The 25397-nt window shown below is 44.5% G+C and overlaps 1 protein-coding gene across 1 annotated transcript in view; it reads right to left on the reverse strand.

Moving 5' to 3' along the window:
- Nucleotides 1-25397, reverse strand: part of SPNS2 (SPNS lysolipid transporter 2, sphingosine-1-phosphate) — a 153841-nt gene that overhangs the window by 81664 nt on the left and 46780 nt on the right. Inside the window, exon 2 of the mRNA XM_077836481.1 lies at nt 22435-22500. Coding sequence (XP_077692607.1) covers nt 22435-22500 — 66 coding nt within the window. The remainder of the gene's footprint in view (nt 1-22434; nt 22501-25397) is intronic.

The raw sequence follows: 25397 nt of genomic DNA on the forward strand, positions 1-25397 counted from the left end.
TTGTTTATTTTAATATTTACGGGAGGGATAGCTCAGTGGTTTGAGCATTGGCCTGCTAAACCCAGGGTTGTGAGTTCAATCCTTGAGGGGGCCATTTAGGGATCTGGAGCAAAACTTGGGGATTGGTCCTGCTTTGAGCAGGGGGTTGGACTAGATTACCTCCTGAGGTCCCTTCCAACCCTGATATTCTATGATTCTATGTTCAGGCTTTTTTTTTGTTTGTTTTTTAAACACTCCTGCCACACTCTTAGCCTCGATGATATTGCTTGTGGCACTAAGTTCCACAGGCTAATCACTCATTGCATGAAAAAATGTTATCTCCCATGATCAGTTTTGTTTTAGCCATCTTTCAGCTTCACTGAATGTCCCCTTGTTCTGGTATCATGAGAAAGGGTGAATAGAAACATCCGATCTACCTTCTCCAGACTCCTGGTCATTGTATGTGCCACCATCACACTCCCTCTTATTTCTGAAGGTGAAATCTACAGTACACTGCTCATCTCTGAAACTGCTGCTCCAGGGAAGGAAGCGATTGGGGTAAGAGAAGGGACATGGAGACAGAATGACAGTTTATACAGGAGTACGGGACTGGTGAGCTGAGCTAGACATGCTAGCCAAGAATGTCTTGAGTGCAAATGAACTTGGTGTCTAGTTTCATTATGAACCACCAATTCCTGTGCAAAGCTGACAAGAGACTGTCTGCGCTAGCATTTATCCCCACCCCAAATTTATTCTCACTTATTTTATTTCCCCAGCTGTTATAGTCTTCAAGTCACTCACGTGCACAGCTACAGAAACAGTTTATTTAGTCCTGACAGCATCTGACCAAACAGATATCTGCAAGGGCCAGGAAAGAGTTAAAACAGACACATTTACAATATGCCAGCTTCACTCAAGGAGGAGTGTGGATACAGCACACAGCAAATTAAATTCTCAGCTCAAAACATGAGCTGAACCTCTGGAATCTCTGTAGTGACTGTGGCTTTTCCCTTGTAATAAAATAACACTCACCGTATCTCTAGCTACACTCACAGCTGCTACTCTAAAAACTCTCTCACTTAGTTATTTCTAAGCCATCTACCACCGTGGTATCTAATCTCCAATATGTACGCTTTCCATACATTAACCAGTGAATCCTACACCCCAGGTAGGAGGGAAGTAAAGTTCAGGACCCAATCCTGCGCAGTACAAGGCACCCTCAGCTCCCACGGACTTCAACAGCAGAGAAGCACCTTCTGCATACTTTTCAGCATTAGGCCCTATATTACTGGACCATAACCGCAGAGGGGGTCATGGTTATAGCTGGGATTCAAATTTGGAAAGGTGTGGCCTGAGCACAGGACTAGAAGCCATAAACACTCAAGAGGGATAATCCCAATTTTAGAAGCAATTCCATCATTAGGTACAGTATATACGCTAATAGCCAAATGAATCTCTCCTCCTGCCTAGGCCTGTTGCCATGGGTTTGCCAATCTGTTTCCCCAAACAGCTAGCAACCTTTTGCTGTGTCTTTTGCACCATTAGCTACTACAAAGAAATGTTGGCTATAGACTGTAATTTGCAGTTATGCATCAAGGGGGCTGCAGGACAAAGTGCTGCAAAAATGGCAAGCCCACAAATAAACACGTATGCTAACAAACAAGCTTCATCAGACAATGAAGAGGGATTACCAATCTTGTAAGGAAGCTTCTGTTTTACATTTGTAAATGGCTGGTGCTATTCCATAGAAATTATTCACGGGCGATATTTTCCTGGCAGCAGTTAGAAACTGCATTGCCTCATGCAGTTATAAAGCAATCTGTTCACATTGGCTGGTTGCCCTTTCAAAGGGGCAAATTCATTCAGGTGAGTTGTTAAACAGTGATGCATCCCTGGATTGAGATTAATTTGAACTAAAAACAAACAATCCCAATTAGAGAGAGGCCTGGGATGGATCATTATTGATTTATAAGGGAACCATCCTGTTAACAGCCAAGTGGCATCACTGTGTGAACTGGAAACACCCCCAACCCTCAGTTTTTGGGAAATTCAACTGAAGAGCTTGAGCTGAACTTTGCAACTCAGGAGCATCTCTAGATACAAAACACGACCTCTAGACAAGATCAAGGCTATCAGCAATTCCAATTGCCATAGAGGGCTGCTATTCTCGTGATAAGTGTCCCCCATATTTAGGAGATCTATTCTGACTGTTATGCTCTATTTACAGAACTAGTGCTACCAAAATAAAAAAAGGCTGAGTGCAAACTACTGTAGAGTGTAAGGTTTGCAAACGCAACATATACTTGTGCATCATCAGTTACATTAATGTTAATTTATTCCTTTTTTTTTTAAAAGGTACCGGATGGCTCCAGGGATTGTTATTTGATTAAGGAGCCCATCACTTCCAGATTGCTTGTTTCAATCAGGCCTCAGTATGCAGTGGATAAAAGTAATGCCATCTGATGAGTGCTGAGTAGCTCATTTGAAATTAGTTTGTGCTTGAAGCCCAGTCCTTTCTATTCTTTAGGGGACAGGTGTTTGCACCTAAGATCCCACCCAAGATAGCATCTTCCTTGGCAGTCACTGCAGAGGCCAAGGACTGAATGGTCCAATGCATACTGAATTTGTGCAGGGAACTTGTCCTGCTGTTGCCAGCACTATATCTTTCCTGTGGTCACAATGAGGGCCCTAGTCTTTTGGACTGTCAATCCAGACTTTTCACCCATACAAAATTCACTAGATGCCACTGTGAAATAAAAACAAACCAGAAAAACAGAAGTATCTTCAGTGTGTGAAGCGAGTGTTTTCTCAGCACGCATGTACGAGATGTACTCTATTATCCAACCCACTGTAAGCATAGTACATTAACGAGCTCATAGGTATATCTCACCGGGGAGCTTTTCGTGTGAATTCAGCATTTCATTGTGTAACATTCTGCTTTATCACCTCTAGGATCATATAAAATCCTCAGTAGGAGTGAGGGCAGATTTGGCCAATACGTTTCCCAGGGAAACCTGTTTTCTCTCTCTCTCTGCTTCTGAGTCCTTCAATCCCAAAGTCAGCTCTTCCCCCACACAGTAAGTTTTACATAGCTTCAACACTTTTCCCTTCTTCAGCACCCTCCCCATCCAAGGATTTCATAGCACTTTGCAAATGTGATGATTGTCATGTTGGCTGGCACCTAGGACTAAACTGTGGACCTCTAGAGCTAAAATCATGAGTTTAGACCTTGAGCTAAAGAACCAGATTCTGTAGTAGGCGCTGTATCAGACATCCTCTGTGAATGGGGGACACCTAAACACATACTGGTTATATGTGCACATCAGTGGAGTTAGTCTCACTGTCCCTGGGATGCGTTGCAAAGCCAAGTTTTCAAAGCAGCTTTAACTTTGTGGTTAGTTTTGTGTGTCCAAGCTCGAGCACCCCTCAGAAAGAATGGATTTTGAATGCAAATGATATTTGCACATCGAGATTGGAAAATTAAGGAGCTACTGCTACAGTGGAGAGTTAGACCCAACATGCATGGGTCACTCTGAGGTTTTGGGCCTGGAAAAACAGAGGAGCCCAAATCTGTATGTGGACATCTTCAACAAGCAGTTTAAATTCAGCGGCCCTGAATGACATTTTTACTGTTTCCATCAGTTGGTTGAATAGGGTTTCCCATTAGAGGAGTACCAGTTTAACCAAACTTCAAATCGCATATACAAGGGTACAGATGTATTGAAACAACTCACACAATACATGGTTCCAAAGCAGCAAAGCCTCTATGTGCCTGCAGGACTCTAACCCAAACAAAGGAACCTGCATTTGTAGCTCCATACAACTTCATAGCCTCTTATCCCAGCGTTCTCACACATTGTGAACTCATGCCTGGGATGGACAAACCCATTTGGGGTGGATAATATACACTCCCCTTTCTCCCTGCCTACTGGCCCATTTTTAACTCAGAACTGTTATGCTTTTCAGAAGCATTCACTTCCCATCCCTGCCAGAACCAAGACATAGCCAGAAGCTGCTCACATGTGATTTCCAGTCCAGTCAGCGGACTTTAGCGGTTCAGATCAGCATCCAAACCAAACTGAAACTTCTGAGGTTTACCCATCACTGCAGCATTCCTAGTGACCATGGTTATATAAGAATGCAAAATAAATTTTGGGCCACATCCTTCTTTGGTCAGGGTGCTCTCTAAGAAGAAATAGTGGAACACTGATGAGGGTTTTCTCTGCTCTGCAATTCTTGTTGGCAAGGCAGAACTTCATGCAATGGGCGTATAGTGGACCACACACTGCTGATCCTTGAGAAAGAAACAGAATCACCCCCACCACATCCCGTTAGATGCACTGCAAAATGCAGCGTGTGTGTCAGCCAGCTGGGGAGCTGGCAATAACCAATCGCCAGCAAGTCACACTTCTTGGGGGAGTCTCTGCTGGCAGAGAAGTGGGTCTGCCTACATAGCATTAAGGGTTGCCTGCACTGGGGAGCTGCCCCAGTTCCAGTAGCAATGGCCAGACACCGAACTAGCTGCATCAGGTCAAATCGCAAGGGCAGAAAGGCAAAAAAAGGGATTTGCACCATTGCAGCTCAATCCAGTTTCAAGCACTGCGGCCAACTGCAGCTTGTAGCAAGTCATCCTGTCTGCACTCTAGGGGTTTGCATGCCACAAGCAACTGCACCAGTGGCTGAAATCCCCAAGGTTCGCAAGGTCACAGCTGGAGTCTTGGAGCTAAACAGGAATGGAGAAAAGAAAAGAGGCTCCCTGTACTCTCTCATGTATTAGAAACGCTGCTCAGCAGAGAGCAGGGTCCAGCACTTAGCTTTCTGCAATCTCTCTCACACCCCAGTGACACACTTCAGCCAGCAGGGCTACTCCACTTCACACTGGGTCTACCACTTATCCTGGGGAGCCCAGCATTTTGACAGCTCAGTGACAGTGATTAACGAAACCAACAGTCACAGAGCAGTAACCTTCCAGCAGAGGGGCTGTGTTCACCTTATGATGAAGGCAGAGAATAGCCCCACAGGCCACGGCTTCTTTACAGATTTCCTCTGCCTGGCCCCCACATGACTAAGCCAAACGAAACTGTATGGCTGGTCCCCTTATTTTGATTCTTAAAAATCACAACCATAGCAATACAGCAACAGATGGATGTTAAACTCTCCCGCATTGCTTCTGAGAAAACCCACCAGGGAGATGTCACTAATGACAGCACATTAGTGGGAGAAGGTGTCAGTAAAAAAACAACAGCTATCCTTTCAAAATGAAATGCAAAGCCACCTAACCAGATCTGCTGTGCAATTTTACTTGGAAGAGTGATCAGTCAATGAGGTGGCTATGTCTACCCAAGTACGTACATGGCCCCCATCATCATCACACTTTCCTTCACCCCACCCACCTAAAATCTGTTTTAAGGGCCAGATTTTTAAAGGGTCCTCAACTCAGCCACCAATTTTGAGCCTGCAATTTACCTGAGGAGCAATTCTACAGGTGCAATTTATTCCATTTAGCTTTGCAGGTACAATCAGGGAGTTAAATGTCTAAATGCTGTAAACTACACCTGTAAAATTGGAAAGCCAGGCCCTAAATACTTGAATTAACAGAGCTCAGCTCAATCAGACTTAGATTTCTCTAATCCATCACATGTCATTCAGAAACTTAACAGAGGAAATTACTTTTTTTGTTCACTTTGTTTTGCAAGGATGCCCTCTAACTTTCCCATCTTCCTCAGACAAGCACTTACTGTGACAATGGCCATGTCAAACAGATAGTGCCCATCTTTCTTTATTGGACTGAGTCAATGACATCTGATGCTACGGAGGGGTTTAGTATTGTTCATATCACTATCCAGGGCCAATAAACCTGCTGAGTAAAAAGGCATGAAGGTCCCAGCTAACTCCATCAATAGCTGTGATAAAACTGGACCATCTACGTCACAATGGTGGGAAGCTGGGGAAGAAGTGGGAATTGGGAAGGGGGAAGGAGAAAAGCAAGAACTTTCTTTGAACACATTACACACGTGCACCCAGAAAAAAGGAAAATCTAAATAATTAAATGGGGACCCAAGTCTGCAATCTTCACTGTGAAGTCAACTTTAATAGGACTTTTGCTGTCCAAGGAAGGACTTCTGGATCTCTACTGCAAAGAAAAGCCCATGGTGCCGAGCCTCAGAACCTGGGTTAATTGACTCTGGCTCGCGGGGTAACAATAGCACTGTAGACTCCCTGCTCCCCTGGAGTCTGGGTTCTAAGACCCTCCCCCCTCGCTGGGTTTCACAGCCCAAGTTCCAGCAGTAGCAGGAATGTCTCCATTGCTATTTTTAGCCCCACAGCCCAAGCCCAAGCCCCGACCACAAGACTCTACACCACGGGTTTTTCTTTGCGGTGTAGACATTCCCTCACAGATCACTTACCAAATACAACTCATCATCTGTTATTACACTTAGAGACCCTGACTGAGATTGGAGCCCCAGAGTGCTAGGCACTGTACACACAGCCAGATTCTGCCCTTGTCTCAAAGAACTGACTATCGAAATAAACAAAGGGTTGGGGGTGGGGAGGGAGCCAGAGAGGGGAAGTGCCCTGCGCAAGGTCACACGGCAGGGCAGTGGGTGAGCTGGGAACAGAGCCCTTTTCTTCTGAGCCCAGTACTTTACCCTAACCATGCCGTCTGCTTCATGTAACTCCAAACCTACTCTTTTCTAGCAGTATTTCATTATAGCCACCTTTTTAAACTGCACCTTTTATCTCGGCACAGATTGATGAAGAATTATTAATACAACTTCTGATTTGTCTCCAGCAAGTCTTTGCAGGATGATCAGATTAGTATTAGTGCGATCAGTGAAACATTGTTAGACTGCAAGAGAACAAATGTGAGCTGCCACAGTCCCGAGTAACCCTCAACTGAGGCATGGAATGAGAAGGAAGAGATGAAATGGTATGTAAAGTAAATGCTGGCTGTGCAAGGAAATAAGTGTTGCATGAAAAGGTAAAGAGAAAAGATGGGAGGAAAGAAGTGATTAGGGAGGAAAGAAGCGATTACAGCAGGCTGAAAATTTTCATTCAAAGCACTTTATTTTTTTAATGAAAAATGGCTTCCAGCCCCCTCCCAAAAAACCCAAAAACCTGACATTTTCCATGCGAAGTATCCATTTCTGATTAAATGTTTCCGGTTTTCATAACCAAACTTTTTTTGCTTTCATGTGCCAAAAATGGAAACATTTCAAATGGAAACCAAAACATTCTCCTGCTTTTGGCAACTAAAAACAGAAACAATTCTGCAACCTCCCCAAATTCAGTTTCCATCTGAAGTTTTTCAGTTCACGGCAACAAAAATGTTTTTGGTCCCTTGAAAACCTGAAAAATTTAGAAGAAATTTTTCAGCCAAAACAAAAACTTTTTCATTGAAAATTTTCAATAGAACAAAGAACATTTCGCAGCCAGATGCAGGCAGAGTACTAATGATGATACTATAAAGGAGGGGGACATTAGACATAACATATTATAATAATACCACCTAAGTCTTATTATAGCACTTTTCATCCACAGATCTCAAAGCACTTTACAAAGGAGGTCAATATCGTTATCCCCGTTTTACAAATGGGGAAACTGAGGCACAGAGCAGATAAGAGACTTATTTAAGGTCACCCAGCTGGCCAGTGGCTAAGCTGAGAATAAAACCCAGGTCCTCCTGAGTCCTAACCCAGTGTCCTGTCCACGACATCGCCCACTACTTGTGATTCTAACCATAAATGTAGACGCTGGGTGTTAAAACCCAGAACTGCTGATTCTATCAGGGTGTGAACCATCTCATGTAGCTTGTGAGCTTTTCTAAACTGCAGTTAACAAACCAACTGGCCGACCAGCACAGCCACAGGTCCTGTGGAGTATTAGTTCATTATAATAACCCTTTTTACCCTCGTAGCTCATTTCCTGCGTCCAATCACTGCACATGAGTAATTACAAACCCAGCCACAATAACTCTAATGAAGGCAAGCATGTAAGTAGGAGACACAGAGCTCATTTCCTCTGGGGTTGAACAGTGACTGCTCTCTAATTACACTGAAAATACAGTGGTTCCTCCCTATCAGCTGCAGCGTATTTTCCTGTGGTCTCACCTAGGCAGTTACCCAGGGATAGGTCTCTCTCTCACACATACACATGCACACTTCACTTACATACAATACTCCAAATCAGTGCAGTGTTGTTCAGACTCCTCTTGTAGCAAGCATAAAGCACTCCGGATTACGTGCTCCAGAAAGCGAGAAGGGGGTGGGGCAAGTGTGAGTAAAGGTGGGGGTAAACCCTCCTGAACAGCTCAAGTAATGCACCTTTTATGCAATTCAGTGTTATTGCTCAAGTTGGAAACCAGTTCTGCAGGTTAATAACACTGCTAAGGCTGAGAAGAGGGTCATTCACTTTTAAACACACTGCTCTGGCAAACAGCACTGAATTCATTTTTAAAGTCTCCAGATATCTTTGCACACACAGGTACATACATGCATGTAGATTTTGTACATACATTACAATTCAAAGGAGTGTCCCTTTTTCAGACAAAGAACTTCATACTGAAATGCAGCCACTTCTGATGTAGAACACATCACCAGCACACAGCAACAATACACAATAGTTTAGGCCAAAGCCAAAGATCATCATATCAGATTGGAACCAAATGGGGAATTTTAGATAGGCAAAACTGTCACTCACTTGGAATATGGTCAGGACATCCCTGTGACTGCAAAACAAATGCCATGGTATTATCAGTGGCTGCTAGCTGTCTCAAAGAAAGAACGCCTTCAGCACCACAGCACTCCTGACAATATGCTGGGTTGCTCAATCCATACTGAATCAGAGGAAAATGACACCTATTGGATCAAACACCCACCTCTATCACCAGCACCTTCACCTACACCACACTGGATTTGACTGGAAATCACTGATCAAACCTGACTGCCTGTCACAAGATCTGAGCCTAAATGAATATAGTTGCTTAGTTTTTTCACATCACAGTATGTTACACTGCAGAGAGCGCTGCAAAAGTGCAGGTTTGTGCTTTGAGAAAATGAGAGAATTATTGCAAAAAAAAATTAGGGCAGAAAAAACCCTGTTGCTTTTTTGTTTGGTGGGTGTGGATGAGAGAGAGAGAGAGAGAGAAAAAGAGAGAGAGACAGAGAGAGAAAAAAAGATAACCTAAAAAAACTGCTTTGGGATTCCCTCAGGTGACACACAGTATGTAAATGAAATGCATTACAAACAACAACTGTATTCTTCTCAGTATTAATTCATATAAAGTCCTGATGAAGGAAAAAAATTTGGAAATATCAAAATGGCTTTTTTTAGCATTACCAAAATGAAATGCTCCAATTTTTCATTCGAGAAAGACATTTCATTTCAGAATTTCACTCAACTTTATGTAAAAAAACCTCACCAACACTTCAATTTTTTTAAAAAACTTTGAAATTGAAATGTTACGTTTCAAGTAAACCTGAAATGTAAGTTTTCTTGACATTTCTCTTCACCAGAAACTTTGAAACACTTTCACTTAAGGCTGACCTGAAACAAATTTGTTTTTTTATTTTTCAGATCTGCACCCATGCCAAATAGTCATTGTACCAATCACCAGTTCAAATTTAGCCCTGATGTTAACTAAGAAGTAATTGCAATCTGAAGTCTTGATTCAGGAATGTACTTAAGCACATGCTTAATTTAAAGTACACCTCTACCCCGATATAATGCGGTCCTCGGGAGCCAAAAAATCTTATAGGCGAAACCGTGTTATATCAAATTTGCTTTGGCCTCGAGCATTTCCGTTATTAATAGTCACTTCCCACCCCCCTGACTGACCCCTCAGAACCCCCGACCCATCCAACCCCCTGACTACCCCCTCCAGAGACCCCCCACCCCTCCCAAGACCCCACCCCCTATCTAAGCCCCCCTGCTCCTTGTCCCCTGACCACCCCCTCCACAGACCCCCCCCCATCCCTAATCACCCCCAGGACCTCACCCGCTACCCAACCCCAGCTCTCTGTCCCCTAACGCCCCGACCCCTATCCACACCCCCACCCCCTGACAGGCCCCCGGGACTCCCACACCCTATCCAATGCCCCCGTTCCCCGTCCCCTCACCGCCCCGCCCCCAGAACCTCCGAATCATCCAACCCTCCCCTGCTCCCTGTCCCCTGACCGCTCCCCCACGACCCTCTGCCCCTTATCCAACCCGGCCCTGGCCTGGCACCCTTAACATGCCGCTCAGAGCAGCTTGTCAGTGCCAGACATGCTGACCCGCTGGAGCACGCAGCACCACCCCCCAGAGCACTGCTTTACTGCATTAAATCCGGTCGCGTTATATTGGGGTAGAGGTGTATGTACTTAAATCCCACCAAAGTCAGTCGAACACAAATACATGTTTAAGTGCTTTCCTGAACTGGAGCCTGAAGGCAGCTCAGTGAGTTACAGGAAAATTATTTAGAGTCCTAATCTAGTCTCTAGTGGACCAATGTCTAATACTACCAAAACCACCATTATAATTGGAGGGCTGGCCAGAGAGCTCTTTGCTTGGATGGGCTGCAAAGTGAATAGCCTTCTCACTCATAAGCCTTGTCTTCACTAGGAGAAAAGGTGTGTTCTTACCTTGTGTTAGTTACCATGTGTCAGTTAATACAAGGTAAATCCTAATGAAGACAAGGCGTTTTGTAGTTTTCACACGAGTTAGCAAGTTGAGGTGAACACTAGGCTCCTGTATAGTCTTAACCTTGACTTGCGAATGTGCGAAAACTACCAACTGCCTTGTCTATACTAGGGCTTTACCCTGTGTTGCTAATGAGTGGTATGTAACACAAGATAAGAACTTACCTTTTTTCCCTAGAGAAGATGCATCCTTAGCACATGTCTACACTACCCCTTATGTCGGCACAATTTATGTTGCTCAAGGATGTGTGAAAAAATGAGCTGCCACTGCTCGTTTAGTGGTTTTATGTCGACAGGAGAACTCTCTCTGTCGGCTTAGGGTATGTCTACACTGGGAACACTCCTACGGCAGCGGTTTGAAGTGCGAGTGTGGTCCTGGTAATCCATCTCCACGAGGGGATTAGCTCACAGGGCTGGGAGCCTGTCTACACTAGCGCTTTATTAAAGCACTCAGACTTGCTGCGCTCAGGGGGGTGATTTTTCAGACCCCTGAGCCAGCAAGTTACAGCACTATATAAAATGTAGACAAGCCCTTAGAGAGGCTACACAGCTGCATCGATATAGCTGTGCCGCTGGAAGTTCGCTAGTGTAGACATGGCCATAGTGTTGATCTCACTCTAGCGCAGGGCCAGGCACACAGGCTGCATATTATGAGAAGAAGCTTGCACTGCCATTGCCCATGCTGTACTGCTTCTGTGAGTAAATCTAAGACCTCTTTCCCCAGGGCTGTGAATCCAGCACCTCTCACCAGTGCTATATTCACTTGATTTATTGACTACATTATTTAAGGAGAGAGACCCACATCACAGAAATTAGAGAAGTTACCATTCCACCAGAAGCCCTAATGGTTTTTACATTCACCTTAAAATACCCTGCCCGTCTCTCCTCAAATACCTCCACCAAACTCTGGGATTTCATCTAAGTCTTTTATAGTGGGAAATGAAATATTTTTGTTGTTTAGTCGCTTTATGCAAGAGCAAATGTCTCTTTCTCAATAACTAGAATGCAAGCAATTGCCAGACATCTGGAGCACAGTGTATTATAAATATTGTGCATGAATATCTCAGAAAGGAAAGAGTTCCCTGTATTGCTGTCATTTTGCAACGCAGACATTTAGGGTTTTGTAAAAACTTCTGCAAGTATGAACAAATTTACATTGTGTATGTTTTAGAATCAGGCTGATTTTAACTTGGGGGGGGGTATTTGGAAACATAAACAAGCCAAAATTAGCCTGTTTTTACTAAATATTGTCCTATTTTTTGAGCAAATGTCCAAAGCATTACAATTTTATTTTGTAAAATTGGAACATTTTTTAAGATTCTAAACAAAATGTAAACATGTTTTTTATTTAAAAAAGGGATTTTTAACTGAGCTATTTATTTTTGCAAGCATGTAGTACAGAAATACTGGTCAGATTCATGTCTTCAAAAATAAAAAGGACCACAAGAATTTGTGAAAAACATGCTGGTGATAATCCGCTTATGCATCAGACCTCCCCAATCTGCCCCAACCCTGAGCTGTAAAGAACTGCCTAGAGAAGAATTCTGAAGTGTAGTTGTAGCTGTGTCCGTCCCAGGATATTAGAGAGACACGGGTGAGTGAGGTAGTATCTTTTATTGGACCAACTTCTGTCGGTGAGAGAGACAAGTTTTCGAAAAAAGAAAAGGAGGACTTGTGGCACCTTAGAGACTAACCAATTTATTTGAGCATAAGCTTTTGTGAGCTACAGCTCACTTCATCGGATGCATGCCGTGGAAAATACAGTGGGGAGATTTTATATACACAGAGAACATGAAACAATGGGTGTTACCATACATACTGTAACCAGAGTGATCAGGTAAGGTGAGCTATTATCAGCAGGAAAAACAAAAAACAAAACCTTTTGTAGCAATAATCAAGGTGGGCCATTTCCAGCAGTTGACAAGAACATGTGAGGAACAGTAAGGGGGAAAAATAAAAATGGGGAAATAGTTTCACTTTGTGTAATGACACATCGACTCCCAGTCTTTATTCAAGCCTAATGTAATGGTGTCCAGTTTGCAAATTAATTCCAATTCAGCAGTCTCTCATTGGAGTCTGTTTTTGAAGTTTTGTTGTTGTAATATTGCGAACGCTTCCTCAGCTCTCGTCCCCTAAAGCCCCTACTCTACTTGTGCTATATTGATGACATCTTCATCATCTGGACCCATGGAAAAGAAGCCCTTGAGGAATTCCACCATGATTTCAACAACTTCCATCCCACCATCAACCTCAGCCTGGTCCAGTCTACACAAGAGATCCACTTCCTGGACACTACAGTGCTAATAAACAATGGTCACATAAAAACCACCCTATACCGGAAACCTACTGACCGCTATTCCTACCTACATGCCTCCGGCTTTCACCCTGACCACACCACACGATCCATCGTCTACAGCCAAGCTCTGCGATACAACCGCATTTGCTCCAACCCCTCAGACAGAGACAAACACCTACAAGATCTCTGTCAAGCTTTCTTACAACTACAATACCCACCTGCGGAAGTGAAGAAACAGATTGATAGAGCCAGAAGAGTTCCCAGAAGTCACCTACTACAGGACAGGCCTAACAAAGAAAATAACAGAACGCCACTAGCCGTCACCTTCAGCCCCCAACTAAAACCCCTCCAACGCATTATTAAGGATCTACAACCTATCCTAAAGGATGACCCAACACTCTCACAAATCTTGGGAGACAGGCCAGTCCTTGCCTACAGACAGCCCCGCAACCTGAAGCAAATACTCACCAACAACCACATACCACACAGCAGAACCACTAACCCAGGAACTTATCCTTGCAACAAAGCCCGTTGCCAACTGTGCCCACATATCTATTCAGGGGACACCATCACAGGGCCTAATAACATCAGCCACACTATCAGAGGCTCATTCACCTGCACATCCACCAATGTGATATATGCCATCATGTGCCAGCAATGCCCCTCTGCCATTTACATTGGTCAAACTGGACAGTCTGTATGTAAAAGAATAAATGGACATAAATCAGACGTCAAGAATTATAACATTCATAAACCAGTCGGAGAACACTTCAATCTCTCTGGTCACGCAATCACAGACATGAAGGTCGCTATCTTAAAACAAAAAAACTTCAAATCCAGACTCCAGCGAGAAACTGCTGAATTGGAATTCATTTGCAAATTGGATACTATTAATTTAGGCTTAAATAGAGACTGGGAGTGGCTAAGTCATTATGCAAGGTAGCCTATTTCCCCTTGTTTTTTCCTACTCCCCCCCCAGACGTTCTGGTTAAACTTGGATTTAAACTTGGAGAGTGGTCAGTTTGGATGAGCTATTGCCAGCAGGAGAGTGAGTTTGTGTGTGTGTGTGTGTGTCCCCCGGGAAAAAAGGGGGGGGGTGAGAAAGCCTGGATTTGTGCTGGACATGGCCCACCTTGATTACCATGCACATTGTAGGGAGAGTGGTCACTTTTTGGATGAGCTATTACCAGCAGGATAGTGAGTTTGTGTGTGTGTGTTTTTGGAGGGGGGTGAGAGAACCTGGATTTGTGCAGGAAATGGCCCACCTTGATTATCATGCACATTGTGTAGAGAGTTGTCACTTTGGATGGGCTGTTACCAGCAGGAGAGTGAGTTTGTGTGGGGGGGGGTGGAGGGTGAGAAAACCTGGATTTGTGCTGGAAATGGCCCAACTTGATGATCACTTTAGATAAGCTATTACCAGCAGGACAGTGGGGTGGGAGGAGGTATTGTTTCATGATCTCTGTGTGTATATAAAGTCTGCTGCAGTTTCCACAGTATGCATCCGATGAAGTGAGCTGTAGTTCACGAAAGCTCATGATCAAATAAATTGGTTAGTCTCTAAGGTGCCACAAGTACTCCTTTTCTTTTTGCGAATACAGACTAACACGGCTGTTACTCTGAAACCTGTGACTTTTAGGTCTGTAATCGAGTGACCAGAGAGATTGAAGTGTTCTCCGACTGGTTTTTGAATGTTATAATTCTTGACGTCTGATTTGTGTCCATTTATTCTTTTACGTAGAGACTGTCCAGTTTGGCCAATGTACATGGCAGCGGGGCTTTGCTGGCACATGATGGCATATATCACATTGGTAGATGTGCAGGTGAATGAGCCTCTGATAGTGTGGCTGATGTTATTAGGCCCTATGATGGTGTCCCCTGAATAGATATGTGGACACAGTTGGCAACGGGCTTTGTTGCCAGGATAGGTTCCTGGCTGAGTGGTTCTGTTGTGTGGTTGCTGGTATTTGCTTCAGGTTGGGTGGCTGTCTGTAAGCAAGGACTGGCCTGTCTCCCAAGATCTGTGAGAGTGATGGGTCATACTTCAGGATAGGTTGCAGATCCTTGATGATGCGTTGGAGAGATTTTAGTTGGGGGCTGAAGGTGATGGCTAGTGGCGTTCTGTTATTTTCTTTGTTGGGCCTGTCCTGTAGTAGTTAACTTCTGGGTACTCTTCTGGCTCTGTCGATCTGTTTCTTCACTTCAGCAGGTGTGTACTGTAGTTGTAAGAAGGCTTGATAGAGATCTTGTAGGTGTTTGTCTCTGTCTGAGGGGTTTGAACAAATGCGGTTATATCGTAGACCTTGGCTGTAGACAATGGATCATGTGGTGTGGTCTGGATGAAAGCTGGAGGCATGTAGGTAAGTATAGCAGTCAGTAGGTTTCCGGTATAGGGTGGTGTTTATGTGACCACCACTTATTAGCACTGTAGTGTCCAGGAAGTGGATCTCTTGTGTGGACTGGTCCAGGCTGAGGTTGATGGTGGGATGGAAATTGTTGAAATCATGGTGGAATTTCTCAAGGGCTTCTTTTCCATGGGTCCAGATGATGAAAAGGTCACCAATGTAGTGCAAGCAGAGTAGGGGCATTAGGGAACGAGTGCTGAGGAAGCATTGTTCTAAGTCAGTCATAAAAATGTTGGCATACTGTAGGGCCACACGGGTACCCATAGCAGTGCCGCTGACTTGAAGGTATAAGTTGTCTCCAAATATGAAATGGTTGTGGGTGAGGACAAAGTCACAAAGCTCAGCCACCAGGTGTGCCATGGCCTCATCAAGGATACTGTTCTTGACAGCTTGTAGTCCATCCTCATGTGGAATATGGGTATAAAGAGCTTCTACATCCATGGTGGCCAGGATTGTGTTTTCAGGAAGACCACCAATGCATTGTAGTTTCCTCAAAAAGTTGGTGGTGTCTCGAAGATAGCTAGGAGTGCTGGTAGCGTAGGGTCTGAGGAGAGAGTCCAAATAACCAGATAATCCTGCTGTAAGAGTGACAATGCCTCAGATGATGGGGTGTCCAGGGTTTCCAGGTTTATGGATCTTGGATAGCAGATAGAATACCCCGGTCAGGGCTCTGGGGGTGTGTCCGTGTAGATTTGTTCCCGTGCTGTAGCAGGGAGTTTCTTGAGCAGATGGTGTAGTTTCTTTTGGTACTCCTCAGTGGGGTCATAGGACAGTGACCTGTAGAATGTGGTGTTGGAGAGTTGCCTGGCAGCCTCCTGTTCATAATCCAACCTGTTCATTATGACTACAGCACCTCCTTTGTCAGCCACTTTAATTATAATCTTAGAATCATAGAATACCAGGGTTGGAAGGGAAGTCAGGAGGTCATCTAGTCCAACCCCCTGCTCAAAGCAGGACCAATCCCCAAGTTTTGCCCCAGATCACAAATGGCCCCCTCAAGGATTGAACTCACAACCCTGGGTTTAGCAGGCCAATGCTCAAACCACTGAGCTATCCCTGCCCCCCATGTCAGAGTTGTTTCTGAGGCTGTGGATGGCATTGCATTCTGTACAGTTGAGGTCATGGGGCAAGTGATGCTGTTTGTTCACAATTTCAGCCTGTGCACGTCTGCGGAAAGCATTCTATGTAGAAGTCCAGTCTGTCATTTCGACCATCAGGAGGAGTCCATGCAGAATTCTTCTTCTTGTAGTGTTTGTAGGAGGGTTCCTGTGGGTCAGTGCACTGTTCAGTGGTGTCTTGAAAATATTCCTTAAGTCAGAGATGATGAAAGTAGGCTTCCAGATCACTGCAGAACTGTATCATGTTCGTGGGGGTGACGGGGCAGAAAGAGAGCCCCCGAGATAGGACGGACTCTTCCGCCAGGCTAAGCGTGTGGTTGGACAGATTAACAATATTAACACCATTAATTTGGGCTTGAATAGGGACTGGGAGTGGCTGGCTCATTACAAAAGCAGCTTTGCCTCTCCTGGAATTGACACCCCCTCATCTATTATTGAGAGTGGACTACATTCACCCTGATCAAATTGGCCCTGTCAACACTGGTTCTCCACTTGTGAGGTAACTCCCTTCTCTTCATGTGTCAGTATATTTATGTCTGCATCTGTAATTTTCACTCCATGCATCTGAAGAAGCGGGGTTTTTACCCACAAAAGCTTATGCTCAAATAAATCTATTAGTCTTTAAGGTGCCACAGGACCCCTTGTTGTTTTTGTGGATACAGACTAACACAGCTACCCCCCCACCCCGATACTTCTACATGGAGAGTCTACTAGGAAACGACCCCTGGGGGAATCTGAGCTCAGGTCAAGCCTGACATCACAAAGACTCCCTGGAAAGCTATCTACTGAACGGGATTCAGGGGTGGTACTCTATTTTCTCTCTACACCGGACAGCAAAGCATGGTTTCCTCTTGAGAGTCCTTTCAGACTACTCCCTTCCCTTCCCTTCCTCCTCTTGTTCCTGACCCCATCCGTCTGGCTTCGGGATAGCAGGACTTCCTCTTCTGATATTAGCAAAGCCTTCCTGAAGATAGCCATTGTTATTGCTTTTCAAATCATCCCCACAGTCCTTTGCCAGCTGGTAGTCTGAAACTGACTGCAATACCGGCATACACTGCGCCCATCTGCCAGGTAGCTTTACGTGGCTTGCCTCTGTCATGCTCAGAGCTTGGACTGTTTAGTGTTGGAAGAGAATGGTGCTCATTAAGGAATCTCACAGGGTCAAATTTTGAATCCTTTCAAATGTTATAGGTTCAAAAGTTGGCCCTGGCTGGGAGCTGTTCCTGGCTCTGCCCCAGCCAGCTGTGTTACCATGGACAATTCCCTCCCTCCCTCCCTCCTTCGCCATCTTTAAAATGAGCAAACATCATTAGCCCTTTTTTGTAAAGCAGTTTGAGCTCTGCAGAGGAAGCAGTGTGTAAGAGACAGGTACTATCATCATCAGCTCCGTGTTCCACTTAAGAGAGACAGGGGAAAAGGGCAAAGAGAAAATAAAACCACTGTTGGGAGGAAAGGAAAGCAGGCAATGTGAAAAAACAAGGGTGATACTGAAGGAAGGATAGGAAAAATTTTTTATCAGCAGTACAATATAGTGTACAGGGCACCCATTCATACAGGTTGGCATGCGGGTATCGGGTACCTTCATCCCCAAGCCAGAGCACAGATTTAATTGTCAGATATGTCTACACTGCGGTACAAAACCTGCCGCTGGCCCTGGCCAGCTGACTCGGGCTTCTGAGGCTGAGGCTACATACCGACCGCTTGCGTCAGTGTAAGTTACCTCGCTCAGAGGTGCGAATAAGCTACCACCTGAGAGATGTAAACTACAATGACCTAAGCAGGACAGAGCTATGTCGGCGCGAGAAGCTCTCTTGCTGCCCACGGGGACTGGAGTAATTAAGTGGTCGGGAGAGCTCTCTCCCATCCGTGTAGAACATCTGCACTACAGCTGTGCCGCTGTAAGCGCCGTAGCGAAGCCAGCGCCTTAGGCTAGGGATGTTTAAATGCAATGTAGACTTCCAGGCTTAGGATGCAGCCCCAACTCTGGGACCCTCCCACCGCGCAGGGTCCTACAGGACGGGGTCCAGCCCAAGCCCAGAAGTCTACACGGCAATTAAACAGCCCCTTAGCCCAAGTCCCGTGAGCCTGTATCAGTTGGCACGGGCCAGTCACAGGTGTCTACCTGCAGTGTAGACTTACCCCTAGAAATCTGAGTTTTTAAAACATGATTCAGGGGTTTTTTTTAAACCAAAAGAAACAAAGACAATTTGAATAGTTTTATAAACCTAATTCCCCTCTCTCCCCCAGTTTATGAGGTTTATAAAGCGTTCAACTCCAGGAGCTTCTCTCTGCCCCCAGCACTGTTCTAGACCCACCTCCCTCACAACTCTGCACTACGGAATCACCTTTTGCATGGCACAGCTTATAACAATCATCCTGACTGATCACAGCTGCCCTCACTCAACTAGCCAAGAGAATTCTATGACACATCTAAATATCAGCCAGCCTTATCCACTCTCCGCACGGCAAAGGCTAAGGGTGGGAAATGAAAGGAACCTCAAGATAAAAAACCCACGCGGCGCAACACTCATGCACAAGCCTCAGGGATAACTCAGCACAAATTAATATTATTTGCATAGCAGCAAGTGCATTTAGCACTTTAAAAAGAAAAAGGCTCAACTCTCAATGCAAGCATCATCGAGAGATCACTGAAGTTCTGGGGTCAACATGGTTACATGCCTATCACCCAAAAATACTGAGCAAGCAGCAATTGTGATCCATCTGTCAGCACGCCCTTCGCTGTCGCAGAATCCTTGTTAACAGAGATTACTACATTTTGATGGCGGAGGCACTAGAATTCAGGGGATTTCGCCACACGAGGCATTACTGTGCTCCTCAGAGCAGCTTACGTTACAGATCTGAAGTCCTAATTAGTGCACAAAATAAAACACAACTCAGGTTTCCTCTCTTCCCTGCCAGGATACCAGGCACCTGTGTTATCCAGAAACATTTGGGCCTAGAGACTGAGAATGAGTGCAAGTCAATTCTGATGTGTTTAGACGGTGATTTGAGAGACAGTTCATGCGTGTGTGGATGAGTGTATGAATTCAGGAGCATATGGCTTGCCTTTGGGGGATTTCTTTTCTTCCTCCTCTGTTTGGGTTTGCAATACCATCGGGCCCAAAAGAACTTTCTATGGCATTTTGTCTGATCAGCTAAGAGGGTTTTTTTTTTTTATGAGAAATTAGCTTGATTATTTGATGAGTGATAAGAACTAACAAAGCACGTCATATTATTTTTATTCCTCCACGTTAAGGAGGTTTTAAATTAATTTGTTGCTCATTAAAATGCAGGATTAATAACCCTGAAAACTGAAATCCTCCCTTTATCCATAGGGCACGAACAGGATGAGCAGCCTTTCTCCCCACATCACCCCCAGCAATGACTGGAGGGACCACCTCTGAGGGGATCAGAGGCTATTTCTGACTCTAAGGCCTTTTTACTCTTTGGAAGAGGATGGATGAAGTAATGAGTTTAAGGAAGAGAACTAAGGGATGCAAGCTCTACTCCTGCCTTTGCTGCAGGCTTCCTGTGCAGCTTTGGTCAAATCACTAACTCTATGCTTCAATTTTCCCCATTTGTAAGATGCAGACAGTAAAAATTATCTTAACACTTGAGGGTCCACCCTTACGTGAACAGCCACTTACTCTGTGAGCAGTCCTATTAACCCAGTGCAAATACTCAGAGGGCAAGTCATTATTCAACCTAAGTCAGAATGGCAGGATCAGGCCCTCACTGTGTTTATAAATCCTTGGAGTGGAGGTGCTACAGAGGTGCATAGACATCGAGAACCAGACCGCAGCCACCTATTTGTCACAGGTAGGACCACTGATCATTCATTGGATGGGAACAACTTTCAGAGCAGCCAAGAACTAGAAGATATTTCTTTGCCAAGCAACATTTGGTTGCTGACAAAGACTGCTGCATTCCCACCAGCAATCTCACAATGGGGAAAAGGCTGACACATCTAAATGGTATGTTTTCTGATAGCCTGCCTGTTTTCCTACAGAAATCAATCCTACTACTACTTCTCACAATTAATATATGAGATGCCTTCTAGGAGCCCAGCTCTTTCTACACTTGCTACTTGTAAATAATCTGTAAAAGCTTCTCATCCAGTGAGAGGAGTGAAGATTAAATATTTGCTTTGGAGGGTGCAATTTTCTGCCAGAATGTTTTATTGGAGGTGCTCAGTGTCTCATGGTGAGTTGAGGATCTCTTCCTCAGAGCAGAATAAATAAATAAAAATAAATGCTGTAGAGGAGGGCCTAACAGATACCCAGTTCCGCTTTGGGCATAACTGATTGATACCACTTCTAATTAGCAACATTTGTAAAGTTCAGGCCTTCTGTTCCTGACATGTATCACACGTATCGGTTTAGCTGAACTCTGCTGTTCCAAGAGGCGAGCAGCTGATGGAGTATTAACAAGCTAGGCATGGCAGATAATTTGCTCTTGTACCCATGATGCTAGAGCAACTCATTCTTAGAATGCAAACTTTGGGCCATTCCCACCCAGTGCCAAGCACCACTAACTCTTAGTGTGTTGCAAGGATCCCTCTCTAAATGGAGCCATTTAGTGCTAGCCTGCAGACCTCTCTGCAATTTGCTACTAGACTGGCATTTCCACCCATTCCCATTGGAGCTAAACCAGAGGTGGAAAAGTTTTAGAAAAGTCCTATTGTAGGTTATGATGATTTATTATTTGTATAGCAATAGTATCCAGGAGCCCCAGGCACAGACCAGGACCCCATCGGGGTAGGAGCTGTACAAACTCAGGACAATAAAACAGTCCCTGCCCCACAGAGCTTACAATCTAAGAGAAGGCTTAGGATTCCATCCGATCCTTTCTGGGGGAGACACTGTATTCCTAATCTAGATGTACACTCCTGAACAGGGCTATGAAACAGAAAAACCCAAGTGCAACAGCAGTCGCACCATCTTTTCCTGTCTCCAGCAAACAATTCTGCCACCAGTGTCCCAAACCAGCTCTTTCCCCCTAATATCGCATTTGCTCAGTGACTGTGTCAACTCCTCCCCAACAAAATCAAACACTTTGTTATGACCCTCCACCTAGCGCTGCCCCTCAAAGTCACTGAATTCAGCCACTTGGCCAAGGTGTCAATCAAGACCACACCACACCCAGGGATCACAACATACAGGTTTATCCTGTAGTTGACCAGATCCATCTGTAGTTGTTTGCAACACAAAAAGGAAGTGCACTTGGATTTTAACAAGCCTTCTCACTTCAACACAAGGACAAAAGTGCTTGATGTTAGTGGCTGAAAGTCAAATGTGTCTGTTTTCATCAACTAACCCAACAGGATGCTGAGCTAAGTGAGTGCAATGGCTATTAACCCTTTCTGTAGTTCTCAGTGCCATATTTATGGTCAATAAAATGAATGGTTTCATATCATCATGCTAGCTTGTGCCACACATGATCATGAGACCACATGATCAGCATGTTCTGTACACAATGCCATAAGTGATTAATACCATCTGCCCACTCCCTTTCAGCAGAAGTTTGAGTAAAAGGGCCCCACGGCTGACCTATACTGTACCCTCCCTAATACCAGTCCAAGTGGCTCTCTCTCTTACTGTGGCTTGGTACTTCTTTGCCTTGATTCAATTCCCACAAGCTGCCTGACCAGCCATTCACTCGCTCTCCCTGTTGCGCTGCGCCATCCCTGCTGTATGAACTGGTAAGCTGAAGCTGCAGCAGACTTCGCCGGCCCTGTCCAATGCCAGTGAAAATTTGGGCGCTGCAAATGAAGCCACTGCTAGACATAAGCCCAGCACAGCCACTCAGAGCTAGGAACAGTCTGAACGCCAATTATGATTTAACAAAGCAAATACATTCATGCAAGGGCAGCACGACCTTCGCTCAAGAAGCCTTACAAAACACCCCATAAGAAAGAGAAAATAAACCTAATAGCCGGGAAACATGCACACTCTTACCTGTCTGTAGCAAGCCAGCGCCACTGTCTTTAACTCCAAAGTGCTGCTGGATGTCTAGTAATACACCTGTAGAGAAAATGGAGAGAAGAAACTCAGTGCCTTATTCCTGTGAAATGTGCTGCAGGGATATGTGGTTTTGGGCAGCAACAGGAGGGCCTGCAAAGCCTGCAGCAACTCACAACACACAACAACGTTCAGAACCTGTGCATTGATTTTAGGGTGACCAGATGTCCCGATTTTATAGGGACAGTCCCAATATTAGGGGCTTTTTCTTATATAGGCTCCTATTACCCTCCAATCCCCGTCCCGATTTTTCACACTTGCTATCTGGTCACCCTAATTGACTTCTTCTTTCTTGTGCATGTTTGTAACTTTGCGGGTAACTGGGGCCAGTAAATTACCAACAAATGTCAGCAGGTTAATAGAGTGCAAAATGTTCACAATGAAACCCAAATGTATGAGAAGCTTGCCTTGCCCTGTTCCTTATTTATTATTTATGCTGCAGTAGCATCAACACCTAGGTGCTGTGCAGACACATAGGGAGAGGAGGTCTCTCTACCCAAAAGAGCTCACACTCGACCAGGCAAGACAGACAAAGGGTGGGAGAGGAAACAGAGGCATGGAAATAAAGTGACTTGCTTAAGGTTATGTAACAGGTGAGAGGTAGAGCCAGCATTAAAATCCATGTTTCCTGATCACCAGCCTAGTGTCCTATCTACTGGACCACACTGGCTCTCAAAACTCAGATCAAGTTCTTCAAATATTTCACCATGGTTTGCAAACTTTTCAGGCAAACCTGGGACTAGTTTCAAGTGACACTCTGTTGGGAGGCAGTCAGACTTGGGCAAATCCCCTCTCTGAGCCTTGGTTTCACCATTTATCCAGCTTTGGTGAACTCTTATTTCTGATATTTTGGGGGGAAAGAAATGAAATCAATGGTTTAGTAAAAGGGGAAAAAGTGACTAGACATTATTTTAAAATAATTGAACAAAATACATCAACACGCACCCACACACGCACACAGTCGAAACACACTGGAGTGTTACATGTATATTTTGTAGGAAGTATCTACTTTATACATCTAGATTCTCATACTGCACCCAGCACAAGGGTATGAAGGCCTCACAAATTTAGCCATGTGAATGATGTTGTAGTAGACTCATTGAGTCCAGCCAGGCTTTGCAAGCCATAAGTCAAGGTGTGCTGAGTTGTTGCAGCATAGTCTTTTACAGTTACTTATGATGGGCAAATATCTCCAAAGGTTCAGAGGTTCCATTTGGGTCGGATAAGGATCCAAAGGCTTCCATGCTTGTCCAAAGTTGAAGCAAAGTTACTCCAACTTCTCCGGCCTGGAACATGCACACTCACTTGCTTTCTCAATTTCTAGCATGTCCTTGTTTTGGCCAGATAGCAAACAGCACATAAATAGCCTAACTTGTGGAACTGCTGCTTGTGGCTTCTACCAAAACTAGGAAATGCATGGAAACCCTCTCTTCAAGAAACTGGAAAGTTTTCCCAACTGTATTCAACACCTAAACAAGTTCAGATCCAGCTCAAAAGCTGGCCCTAGGTTTTAACCAGAAGGATTCTGCTCGTCCCTAAGGGTCATTAGAAGCAACTCTCAAAGTTAACTGGATCTCATTGGCCATAAAACATCTTAACTTTCAGAACAGTCAGGAGTCATGTCAAACAACAAGAACAAAGACAGATAAAACAGAGACAAGTATTTCCATTACTCCCATATATCTGGGACGGTAGCAGGAAAATTCATGGATTAAAAAAATGTAATAAAGAACAAAGAGAAGGAGAAAAGAAACCCATTTTGTGTCCCAACTGGGTAACCTAATAATGCACCATTTACTCCAGACGATAGCATTCAGATTGCTTTTAGAATGACTCCAATCTCTGTCCACCAACAATAATTTAGTCTCATATTCCCCACAAGTTCCTTTCCTTAATTCTCTGAATGACATAGATCTTTATATCTCTGACCCGAGGTATCATCTCCCTTCATTTCTATTCTTCTACCATGACCTCACATTGCTTTGAAAGCATTGCTGTGTTTTACAATTTCAGGATGTATACAATTCTACCAGTCCCTCCAGAACTTTTGGTTTGTTATTGGATCACAGATAAATCTCCACTGTCACAATTCTTCATTCACCTTCCCTAGGCTCATCCCATCCCTACCCTTCCACCATCCTTTGCTGCTTGCTTCCTTTTTTGCTTCATTAATAACTGGAGTATAGTCATCTAGGCAGAATCTGAGGGACGAAAATAATTTTGCATCTACATAGTGTAACCCACTGGGGTCAGAGTGTCTTCTATACTCCCTTTGATGCCTGAGCCAAGAGGATACAAGTCTATTACAGCTTAAGGGCCTGGCTCTCTAACTCAAGCTGTCGTGACAGTTCAATCCCTGGTGCTGGCCAAATTGTGGCTATAAAGGACGCGGGGGCCCATCTGGGAATAGACAAGTAAGATGCATTCAAAGAGGGTATGACGACAGTTTCATCTTTACAAAAATGAATCCCATCAACATCCCCAAAAAGCAGGTAAATTATTATCCCATATTCCCTATTAGGTAAGGAACACCACCTCTACTATCAACGCCAGAGTTTACCATCACCACTCAATCTTGCTCAGCTGCCATGGCAGAAATTGAACCTACTCCTGCCCATACTTAGCCCTTACTCTCCGCAGCCTAGTTTCACACAGCTACTCCAGCTGGAGATGCAAAACAAGGCAAGGTCACCAAAAGTTCTAAACTCCCTATGGTCTGATGGAGGCAATGGACATAACTCCAGGAACACATTCAGTGCAAGGCTGGGTATAAGGGCAGCCATGTCAGGTAGGGAAAGAGATGTGTGCTTATCTGCTGATCCAAGGGCAATTGCTCCCTGGTAGAAAGATCATTACCCTGGTGGAAGCCCAGCTGCTCACCAGACCCACTGTGTTGTGAT

The sequence above is a fragment of the Eretmochelys imbricata genome, chromosome 17 (assembly GCF_965152235.1).
Source record: "Eretmochelys imbricata isolate rEreImb1 chromosome 17, rEreImb1.hap1, whole genome shotgun sequence".
NCBI lineage: Eukaryota > Metazoa > Chordata > Testudines > Cheloniidae > Eretmochelys > Eretmochelys imbricata.